This window comes from Taudactylus pleione, unplaced genomic scaffold (genome assembly GCF_031769625.1).
Source record: "Taudactylus pleione unplaced genomic scaffold, aTauple2 ptg000086l, whole genome shotgun sequence".
Lineage (NCBI taxonomy): Eukaryota > Metazoa > Chordata > Amphibia > Anura > Myobatrachidae > Taudactylus > Taudactylus pleione.
Genome location: NW_028284488.1, coordinates 19,789,764 through 19,802,272, shown reverse-complemented (window position 1 = coordinate 19,802,272; position 12,509 = coordinate 19,789,764). Strand labels below are relative to the sequence as shown.

The following is a 12,509-nucleotide window of genomic DNA, read 5'->3' as shown; positions in this document are numbered from 1 at the left end:
ATGAGGTGAAAAATGCCACTGATAGTGATGTCACAAAATAGTCTACTGCATGTCCATGAATCGTTGCAAAAATGTACTGAATGTGAAGGACGCTACTTTGAAAAGGAATAATGTACAGATCCTTTGGAGCTATATATATATATAGATATAGATATAGAGAGAGAGAGAGAGAGAGAGAGATAGAGAGAGAGAATGTGTATAGGGGCAGCGCACAAATTTTTTTTCCTCAAGTTAAATAATAAATAAATAAAAAGTGCAGCTAGTGTAGTGATGAAGTCAAGTGGAAATACACTAGTCACTGATCCTTGAATAAAAGGCGGCTTTGTGGTTAGCCTGGCCGTGTCTGTGGGACTTAATATCATGAACAGGGAGTAGTAGGGAATTGGTATGAAATACCTTCAGCCGCATGGCCGGCGGTTCGATTCCCGTCAGCGGCAGCCAGACAGAAGCAGAGTGCGACGCAGCGGAAGCCCGACAGCGCTGGAAATCCCGATCGTGGATAGGTAAGTATCCACTAACCTAACCCCCCTAACCCTAACCCTCCTTAGGGGTGCCTAACCCTAACTTCCCCCCAAGTGCCTAACCCTAATCCCCCCTCTAAGTGCCTAACCCTAACCACCCCCTTCCCCGCTGCCTAAACCTAAGTCCCCCGGGGGGGTGCCTAACCCTAAGTCCCCCCCGGGGGTGCCTAACCCTAACCCTCCCTCCCCCTAGCCTAACCCTAACCCTCCCGGGGGGGTGCCTAACCCTAAGTCCCCCCCGGGAGCCCTAAACCTAACCCTCCCCTCCGGGCTGTCCGCTCGCGGCGCCCGGCATCAGTACGATCGTGATGCCGGGCACCGGTCTCCCAGCGTCGGGGAAATGCGGGCGTCTATATCTAGACGCCCGGCATTACACCCATGCCGGGATAAGACAGTCGGGAAGCCGGCTGCCGGTATTTAGGCAGTCGGCTACCCGATTGCCTCCCAGTAGTAGCAACCGTCTATATGTGGACCTCTGAGATTCAGATAAGCTTTAAAGATTTTTTCTTCTGGTACACACAACTATTCTCACCAATCAATAATACTACACTATCAGGCGCATGTCTCCAATTTAAATTTTCACCGTATTCAATTACACTGACTTTTCGCCGATGCGAAAAAGTCAATGTAAAAAAAACAGGGATAACTTTTCACCAGCCTTTTGCTGGTGAAAAAAAGTGCAGAATTGGGGTTTAGGGGTGCAGGCTTAAAATAAATAAATAAATAGCCTGCACCCCTGGGAATGCCCCCTAAAAAAGATGTGTGTAAAAAAAAAAAAAAATCGGGACACCCCACAAAAATTACCTTTTTGCAGGTCACAACACACTTATAAAAAAGCCAAATTAAATCCAGAGGGGTTCCCATATGCGGCAGGTGTTTTCTTCATTGCCTAAGTAGCGGCAGGTGCATTTTTTAAGAATTTTTAAAAACCATTTCAGGGACTTTAAAATATGCTTGCACCCATTTTCATGTACCCCAAATTTGATGGAACAAGTTATTTTTCAAAAAAAAACAAAACCCTAAGTGCTATTCTTCACCACTTCTTCAACAGCCGCATTTATGCACCTGCCGCGGCTATTACAATCCCCGACTTCCTTCAGCAAGCTAAAATGGGGGTACCCATAGTGAACCCCCATGTCTGGGCATCTTTAGGGGGGGACCCAGGGACATTTCCCAAAAATTCCCAAATTTTTTGCAATACTTACCTTTCCGCCGGCTCCCGTTTTCGCTGCTTCCTAATTGAATACGGGGAAAAAGCGGGCACGCACCAGATACTCTATCCCCGGAAAACCTGCGATGTGGAGCGAAAAGTCCAGCACGGACTTTTCGCTCCCAAAATTGAATGTGGCCCTATGTATTCTGCATTAGCAGTGGAGGTGTGGAACTCCAAGTTTTCACAGTTGCACAGGCCCTGCTGCAACTCATCACTGAGCAGCAGAGGAAGACTTTAAACCTCTCATCTGCCTGTTGCTCTTTGCACTGATGCTGACTAGTGGCCAGTTAGTAGGAAAGAGTGTTGTAGTGCCAGGGACCAAGGATTATGCTGGGAGAGCATGGCCGATTGTGGCTGCAAGCCACTGCTGACAACTAAGCACGAGGAGTGCTGGAACCTTTTGTTTCTGTTTATGTATTTATTTTCTGCATGTGCCTGTGTTTCCAGCCTGAGTATGCTAAAGTGCAGTGTCTGCTGCCATTAAAGACACTGCTTTACTGAATCCTCATTTCTACACCCCGTTTTACATTTGGTGAGTGGTAAAGGATCTGACAAGGCAGAGCATTCGATATACGCGAGTAAGGTTGGCAAACAAAAAAACGCAGTTATATTAAGTACGTTGTGTAACTTGCTGTACACTGTAAGGAAAAGCTGTTTGTGTGTATCCTGAAGAAGAAAAAAAGTTGCTCTCTTTTTTTTTTTTTACTAAGGTGTTTAAGACATATCAAATGCTGATTAGTATGTTCACCAGCTAGTGTCTGTCTAATTAAGTTCACCTGTTGTTTGAACAGAGCCAGGCTGAAATCCTGCTTTTTTTCCCAGCAATGCAGTGGTTAATTGAAACTCAGTATTTTCTTTTTCTGTGTTAAACATTGATAACTATTGCATTGCTGAAAGAAAGATTTATTTTTGGAATATACTGGCTTGTTATCTAAAAACACCTAGATTTGTACATACAGCTCCCACTGTAAAAATGGAGGAAGTTTTTCGCACTATAGTAAATTTGTTGGCCTCTCACCAAAAGGCAGATGAACAAATGTTGCAGCTGCTGACCCAATCAATGGGCACAACAAATGCTGCAGAGCATCTATAGAAAATTACCACTTCATATGACCCAGAGGTGTATTTGTTAATATTTGAGAGAGTGGCACAGCGCTTAAAGTGGCCAATAAAAACTTGGACTGATAGACTTGCCCCCTATCTCACTGGTGAGGCTCACAAAGCCTATGTGATTTGTCCTCTGATGATGCAAAGTGCCATTCTGACCAGGTCAAGTCTCAATCCTTCTTGGAAAGCGCAGTGCTTCCACGAATGGGCCCTATTAGTAGGGGTCCCTATTTGGAAGCAGGTTGCAGAACTCACTAGACAGGGTGAAGTTGGCTCCAGCCAGAAGACTGTACTGCCGCTCAGATTGTAAAGAAGGTGGTTATTGACCTGTGTATAAGAACCCGAGGGCAGAATATGCAGCCCTGGGTTACACACGCTGATCCTCAGAATTTAGAGGAATTAATTACAGTATTGGGGCAGTATGAGACCGCAGGAAATATGACAAAAATGGCAGAAAAGAAACCAGGGAATGGGCGACCTGTTAAGATGGTACCCTATTGGCCAGTGGCCTAGACTGTAATCCTTCAAGGAAACACCGCTAGAGATGCCAGGGTCTTTTGCTATGAGTGGATAGCCATGGATAGCCATGTCATGTAAGGCGGGACTGTCCTATGTAGTGTGAGGTTGCTAATATGGACACTACTTACCCCGCTTTTTGCACGATGGTACCCCTGGATTCCAGACCCCCGTTAATGTGGGAATCTGTGTTACTGAATGGCCGAAAACTCCCAGCAATTATAGATTCAGAGAGTGAGCTAACCTTGATCTCAGAGGTTGTCCTGCCCAGGCCAGTGGAAAAGGTGCCAGGGTTAGTTGAGGTACTCTGTTCATGTATCCACAGAAAACTTCTCACGGAGCGCGAGTGAGCCTCACCGCAAAGGGGCACACTTATGAGTTGTTCGCCACGGTTGGTCCTAAGCTCTCCTATTCTATCATATTGTGACGCAATTTTCCAGGATTTGCTGAGCTCTTAAAGGAACCACAGAGACAATGCCACTGTAAAGTCTCCAAGACACGCCCTCGGGAAAAGAGGAAGAGTGGAAAAGCACAGCCAGTCCTTTTGGAGAGGGAACCTCTGCGCAATTAATGTCTGAGGTAAGAAATCCGCAACTGTTTGCCCGGTTACGGCCAGACAAAAATATTTGCAGAGACATTATACCCAATACAGTTGTTGCCATGGATATGCTGGAAATTGCCACCCCTCAGATTCCTGGGGTCGCTCTACTTCACCTGGCCCTACAAAAGTTCTGCTATTAGACACCTTGTCAGCAAAACAGCAAAAAGAAGCAAAAGCCTTAGCTCGCAATAATCAGGATGTGTTTTCTTCCCTGTCAGGGTGTACTGCCTTAATAGAGCATGAGATAAATACACCTAAAAGGAGTGGGCGCAAAGCGGCTACCATATCGCATTCCTGAGATGCGGCAACAAGCTGTCCGGCAAGAAGAAAGTCCGGACCCTGTACTTCTCGCTAAACCGCTCTAATGTCACACTGGTTCTTGGAGGGATACGTTGTCTATGTGGTGGCGGGAAAGACTACAACCCAGCGTCCGCAGGAAACAAAGACTATTTGTCCCTTTGTCAAAGCATGCCACATTCAGGGAATATAAAGGATATACGCCTGAGAAGGGTGAGATGAAGTATCAGCCGGGTAGTCATCACAGAAATCTGGACATCTTCTCTAGAGGAAGTAAGAAGACTGAAGGGTGTCGGCCGATGCGATAGAAGATGTGCGCTTCCCCAGGCTTCGAAAAGTGAAAGGGGGAGGGGGATGTCTGGTGAGAGGGGTTCGCTCTCACCTGAATTGCCCACATTCCTGTGGAATCAGCTCCCTCCAAGGGAGGCTGGAGTGAAGCCTGTGCATTTTGCATTAGCAGTGGCAGTGTGGAACTCCAGGTTTTCAGTTACACAGGCCCTGCTCATCACTGAGCAGCAGAGGAAGAGTTTACAACTCTCCATCTGCCTGATGCTCTTTGCACTGATGCTGACTAGCGGGCAGTTAGTAGGAATGTTGTAGTGCCAGGGACCAAGGGCTATGCTGGGAGAGCATGGCCGACTGTGACTGCAAGCCACTGCTGACTAAGCAGCATGAGGAGTGCTGGGACCTTTTGTGTTTATTTATTTTCTGTATGTGCCTGCGTTTCAAAGGCCTAAGCCTGAGTATGCTAAAGTGCAGTGTCTGCTGCCAATAAAGACACTGCTTTACCGAGTACCTGCCTCTCTGAGTCCTCATTTCTACACCCCGTGTGTGTATGTATGTGTATATTATATATATATATATATATATATATATTTTTCTTTAGTATTATTATTATATTTAATATATTATATTATTATTATCGTGCCCTTATATTAAAGGCTGAATCGAAAAAACGTAAATCTCCATAGAGAATTCCGGAGGGAATGTATTTTACACAAATTAAAATTTTAACATAGATGTATCTCAGTGATTCATCCATGCATCTGTGTCTTATTTTCTCAGATGCATGCCCAGCGCCAGTGAGCACCTCTGTCACCCACTGATGCCCCGTGTACTGCTGCCACTGGTCCGCATGCCGCAGCCCCGCACTCCTGCAGACCGCTTCCGTAGCAGTTTCTCCCTGTGCATCCCCAAAACATCTCCTGTGTGCCGGCCTTTCCTCCACCTGCGTTAGTGTACCATTTTGTTGCCCGTCTCCCCTGCAGGTGTACCGGTTTGCTCCTCCAAACCCTGATAGTTAATATATTTTAAAAAAGCAATGAAATTCCTTACGGTTTCACATGTCCCATTGAGGCTTTTTAGACATAATCTGAAATTTCACACAACCTATTGAATTTCTGCCACTCAAACTTCAAAAAGCAATGAAATTACGATCATTAAGGCTGACACCTTAATGGACGTGTTCCTTGCGTAATACAGATATGGTATGCCATGACACCATGTGGTTAACTGCAGATTCAGCACTCTCACAGAGTGAGATTGTAGTCACTCACAAAATGGTGGAGCTGCTAATTCACAGAATTGTGAATAGCATCAGCCTTAATGATCACAACTTCTTTGCTTTTTGAAGTTTGAGTTGCAGAAATTCAATAGGTTTTCTGACATTTCATATCTAAGAAGCCTTAATGGGACATGTGAAACCGTAAGGGTTTTTGTCTATGGGAAAAAAAAAAAAAAATAAATTATATATATTTATTTATTTATTTATTTACACATACATGTACACACACATACATATACACTATACAGTACCAGTCAAAAGTTTGGACACCTTCTCATTCAATGGTTTTTGTTTATTTCAATTATTTTCATCATACTAGATTAAGACTGAAGACATCAAGACTATGAAGGAACACATATGGAATTATGTTGTAAACAAAAGTGTTAAACAAGTCAAAATATATGTTTTATATTTTAGATTCCTCAAAGTAGCCCCCTTTTGCTTTGATGACAGCTTTGCACACTCTTGGCATTCTCTCAGTCAGCTTGATGAGGTAATTACATATATACATATATTATATTATACTATATTATAATGTAAGCTCTCGCGAGCAGGGCCCTCTTCCCTCACGTGCTTCTTCTTGCCTTACTTTTACTTTCATTTACAATCGCACCTAAAACCTGGTTACTGACACCCTGCTGCCTATTTAAGTGTTATGCAGCATTGTTTATAAACCATGTACTTGTCCTGCATTGTCTGTACTATTAATAACTGTTGTCTTGTGTGCTCATTTGTTTCTGTACTTTGTAAGGCGCTGTGGAACTCTTGTGGCACCATGTAAATAAAGAAAAACACATATATATATTATATATATATATATATTATATATATTATATATATATATATATTATATATATATATATATATATACATACATACATACATACACACACACACACACACACACACACACACACACACACACACTGTATAATATATATATATATATATATATTTTTTGGAGTAGTGAGAGTGAATGCAGGTGGCACTCTCAGAATGAACAGCATAAAGCAGGCTCAGATACTAGAGACGGAATCAGTTTATTCTGAGAGTGCCACCCTCATTCTCTCTTGATACTATTACAAACAGATTGGAGAGGCACCTCAGCAAGGTGGTATATACATTTGGGGTGAGTGCTGGTCATTGAGGAAATATATGTATAAACTATTTATACAGAATAATAAAAACAGACAGCACTTACATGGCACAAATTAAACAGCAGTAATAGAGGATTAAGTTTATGAACATTTATTTTTGGTAAAATACTGGTTTCATCACCCTACTGTATTGCCCTGAATGCAATGTATCAAAATCAGCATGGCAAACAATTTTATACGATTCAGAATTAAACATCATATTGGTTGAGGCAAAGAAATAGTTACCGGATATCTAATCAGCATTTTTGGTGCAGCCACAATCAGAGGTTTTCTGAAATTGCGGATCATTTGCCTGCGCAGTAAATGAAAATACTGGGCTGGGGTTGTCGGGTGGACTACGCACATATTTACAGTATCTCCATCTACTCCTTCTTCTGTACTGTCACACATCTGTATGGAAAAACAAAGACCATTTCTGGAGTACTTTTCTAATCCAATTATGAAGAAGGCATTGCTAATGAGAAAAACATACTGGGTAGAGCCAGACTGGTCGCAGATAAAAATATGAGGAAAATAAAAATAATTGGAGGTTAATGATTTCAGAAACATCTTTGTGTATATAGTTTTTGTACAAGTCTTGAACAATTTTTTACACATTAAAAATAGATAACGTATTACCAATTAATTTCATAGTTTAAAATGGTAATGAGTCATAAAACCAGATGAGACATCTTATTTTAAAAATAAAACTATATTTTAGTCTTTAACATTTTGTATTTAGTCTATTGTACTTATCTTAGTTCACCAATGTAACTGGGAGATAGTCAGGGTCTATTTTTATTAATACCCCTTTCACACACAGCCTAAATACATGGGTTTTTGCCGATGCACACACATTGACCTGGGACTTGGCTATGTATGAATGGAAATGACCCGGTGTAGGATTCCCGCATCTCCGACCCTGCTCGCTGCCCGGGTTATTGCTGGGTCCAACCTGGGTCGCCTGTAGTGTGAACGGCATAACCCAAGGTCATGCCCAAAAGGTGTGAATTTGCGGGCACAGTGGCACCTGGAGATGCCATCATCTTCAAGCGTCCACTGCCTGACACAAGACCTTGGTCACTGGAAGACCCATTCCTGGTGTGAGTGGCGACGACCAGGAAATAACCTGGGTCCAACCGCCATGTGTGAAAGAAGGTAAGCACTGAAACTCCGGATTCAACCCGTGCTCAGTGGCCAGTGTCCAAGCAGGGTTAAAGCTCCTTTAGCCCAGTTTCATTTGTACTAATAACAAATCTTCAAATATTTCGGCACAGTGTTAAAATAAGACAACACACATATGTTCAATCAGTCATGTGAAATTATTTAAAATGTAAATTCTCAACTCATGGCTTTTCTCCATGTTCCCACACATATATAACAAATGTTTGGACTAACCCATAGATCCCAACAATTAAAAAAGAAAACTAGGGACAAATAATGACAAATGGGAGGTATGCAAACCTGAAGAAAGCGTTCAATGCGGCAGGAAGAGTGTTCAGGACCAGCGCCATCATAGCCATGGGGAAGTAGAATCACAATTCCACTCTGTAACAGCCACTTGGCCTCACCTTTTAAAAAAGGTACAAGAAAGTGCAAATAACATGCTAAAAACAATTAGCTGTTAGTGTTACACATATGTATTCCTCTTCCCTATAACTTGCTAACATCTTTCCATCTTACTAGTTACATGAAAGCGGAGAAACAACTCCTTTACATGCAATCTCTGTCTTCCCCTTTAGATAAACCGGATATCTGTATGTTAATGACACATTATGCAAGTGCACTGATTGACGTTCTATGAAGTTATTTTTATGAAATTATTATTTGCTGTGCAAAATAGCTCAGTGATCTTCTACTTTCTAATTAAGACTCCATCTTAGAAGAATGTGGATAACCTACACAAAACTTTCCCCATATTTCAGCTGGAATCATCTGCCAGAAATGCGGTCTGATTCATCCTCAAAGAATAAAACTTTCAAAATCATCAATTTGAAACAGCCTATGGATTTCCATCCTCACGAGTCTGTCAATCATCTGCAGACTTGTCTGCTGGTTCCACTGGCTGCTGGTCCCGGCACTGGAGCTTGATGATATTTTGCACATCACTAAAACTACAGTAAGCTGTGCTCCAGCAGTGGGATCACCACACAGCTGTCAGAATTGCATGCCAAAATGTTAGAAATTAGCTGGATTACTTTTTAAATTGCAAGAAAGTGAATCTGGGCATATGATATTTCCCCAGGGTGTTGTTGCTCACATACTGTAGCTTTGCCCCACTGTTCTGATACAAACCTGGGACTTGAACTTTGCTATTATAGAACAGTCCATTCCACCCCTCCCCATCTCTGAAATCTCAGTTGAGAAACATGGCCTTCCTCATGGCTATCATCTTCTTTGGGTGAAGACAATTGGGAGGCCATTCGCCTCAACATTTCAAAATGTCCTATTAGCGCTTTCATCAAGGAAAACTCCTATAAAGTATACACCTGCTGGTATCTTGTCCCAGAGCGTTTATAGCATATGTACCCTAATACCTCTGACCTTTGCTGGAGACAATGTGGTCAAGTTGGATCCTTTTACCATGTCTGGTTGACATGCCCTAATATCACCCCTTTCTGGTCAATAGTCCAATCTTTGATTTCCTCTCTAGTCCATCTTAACTCCCCCCTTGCCCCAATCTCGTTGCTTCTGTGTGTCCCAGTCTGCTAGCTTTCCAAACACGAAAACAAACTAATTCTGCACATTTCATGCGCTGCTAAATTACAGATTGTTAGATCTTGGAAACAGCCACACCCTCCGACCCATCAACAGGTCCTTAACCGTATTTGGATTGTGGCCAAAATGAAGTATATAACAAGCCTCCAAAATAACACGGTGGATAAGTTTACTGCAGTATTGTCACCATGGCTACAAAAAGAAACTACGTGGGATGCTAGTCAAATAAAAGGTGTAATTTAATAAAATGACACATTCATAACGCATGATATACAATAGAAAAGGAAACATAACTGAAAATAATAAATAAAATAAAAATAAATAGAGAAAAAGATTTAATGAATAAATAGATAAATAAAATAATATAAAAAAAACGGTAAAAATAAATGGAAATAGAATTATAAAGAATGAAAATAAAAACAAAAAAAAAGGAGCATATAAATCAATAATATAAATAAACAATCAATTCAGCTTGCACCACTCCTGTTGTTATGGTACTGCAAAGACAAAAGAGCTTCAACTCAGCACACATCAGAAAATGAAATCTGGTTATAAATGTTTCTAGTATCAGATCATCAACTTATAGTTCCATTTAGAAGGGATAATTTGTATCCTTTAGAAAAGCACAAAATTTGCCACAGAAAATATATATATATATAGGTATATTCACTATACTGTTTTTTGCTGTATGTAGCAGTCCCAAACAGGGATATAAACTGTGAGTAGATCCAGTTGAGACACTTATAATTAGTGAGCATGTGGAATTTTAAACATGGGTTTTCCGGTATAGTTTTTAAGCAACATGCATGTATAGTGAGCAATCGTCCCACTCAGGAAGATAAAAGCCCCAATGGTAACCCTTATGTCAGACCCGGTACTGCATGACACAGGTCTCAAGGCGTGACCTTCCCCGGTCTTTCCTGACCTCTCGTTACCAGCTTCCATTATCCCCTCCGGGGCTCCTCTCCCCCAGCTCTATCCCTCTATTTAGCTTTCCCTCTTTATATATTCTTTTTTTTTTTCTTTTTTCTTCTTTCCCCCTTCCTATGGCCTTGTCCCTTTCACCCATCTGGACCTTTGCGGATTATTTAGGATAAATAATTTGCAATTGCACATCATGATCCTCTACATCTTTTTTTCTTTTCTGCTCCGCAACTTTCACCCCTCCTTTTCTTTTCTTCTTTTTTATGAGAAAACTTTTTATTGCTGAAAATGTCTCCAAGTTATGTCTTATTATTCAGCGTGTTATTACTTGTTTACTTGTAGGATGTTTAACGTTGGATCTGATATCTATTCTCTTATATTGAGTAATCCTATATTCTATCTGTAAGCTTTTTTCTAATTCTTTAATAAAAATGTTATGATTAAAAAAAAATACTATCCCATTTATAAACTATATTCTGTCAAGGGGAAGGGTCACCCTTTAGGATTACAGCTCATTTCTTTGTGGAACTGCTGTGTAAAGCTGCATACACACACAACGATTTAGTAAATGAACGATTTAAGTAAACAATTTTTGTTAATTTTTTCTAGGGAAAAATTAACGAAAATCGTTTACTAAAATCGTTCATTTACTAAATGTAATGAACGATTTTTTTGAACTACAAACGATTTTTGCATATTCCCTTACTGAAATTCGTTGAGTTGGTCAGTCTGACTGAACTACAAAACGTGAACGCGCATGAACGATATCGTTCATCATTTTAACTCAGAAAGTGAACGATTTTTTCAACGATTGAACGATAAACGATATCGTTATCGATAATCGTTCAAAAAATCGTTGTGTGTGTATGCACCTTAAAGCAGAGTCTTCGTCCACTGCGTACATCTTTACCAAGTTCTACATAATTCTACAAACAGCAGTTAGCAGAAATTTGCTCTTGGCAGAAGGGGATTCAGGTTGTGGTATCGGTGGCTTATGATTTGCATCATATTTTCCCCAACCTTTTTTGTCTTGTGGAATGCTTTGGAGAACCCAACCATTTTCACTGCTCCTAATATATCAGTCTAGAGACAAGATCTTTACAATCACATTAAATCCACTACTCTTGCAGCTATTTTCGTTACACAATGCTTTCCCACTTGCTTGGCCAATGGTTGGTTTAAAGCATTTTGTGATTTCCTTGTTGTCCGTTTGCTTTTTGTTGATAGTTATTATCTTTGACCTACTCCAAAAATCTTCTTTGGGATTAACTAGATGGCTAGTATAACAACTTTTCTTTACATCGTATCCAACAACCTACTAGAAGCAGGAACAAAATCACTCTATTCCAGTAGCACCCAATGAACTACATAATAAATTAACTTAATGGTGAGTACAAGAATCCTATCTTACCTTTAACATTTGACCAATGCAGGGTGCTAAACCAAAGTTTACTTTGGGGGAACAGTTACCAGTAATGTAATTGCTTTAAACAGTAGTTATGAAGCCAAAAAAGAATACATAAAAACAGAAAGCATAAACTTGTAATTAAACAATTTGTCAGGTAAAAAAATCACTTCAAAGTTAGTTAAATTGTATTAAAGAACTCCACCCTAACTCAAAATTACATAGTAAATATCCCATCCCTTGGCAGTGGCCAGTCATTATGCCACATAATGTATGGTTATGCTGGAGTTTTATATTGACTTTGAAGTAACAGTAACAACACTTTAAGCAACATTGTTTTAGCAATTGTTACACATCGTTGTACACATTGTTACTAAAGTGAGAGTTTTAGAAGTGGAGATATTGCCCATAGCAACCAATAAGATTCTAGGTATTATCTTCTACAAGGTGTTAGTTAAATGTTAAGTAGAATGTGATTGGTAGCTATGGGCAACATCTCCATTTAGT

At 40.7% G+C, this 12,509-nt stretch overlaps 1 protein-coding gene across 1 annotated transcript in view; it reads right to left on the bottom strand.

Moving 5' to 3' along the window:
- The window catches only part of DHTKD1 (dehydrogenase E1 and transketolase domain containing 1), an 89,792-nt gene that overhangs the window by 30,110 nt on the left and 47,173 nt on the right, over nt 1-12,509 (bottom strand). Inside the window, exons 12-13 of the mRNA XM_088468765.1 lie at nt 8,420-8,526; nt 7,202-7,366 (exon numbers count right to left, since the gene is read on the bottom strand). Of these exons, the coding sequence (XP_088324891.1) occupies nt 7,202-7,366; nt 8,420-8,526 (272 nt within the window). The remainder of the gene's footprint in view (nt 1-7,201; nt 7,367-8,419; nt 8,527-12,509) is intronic.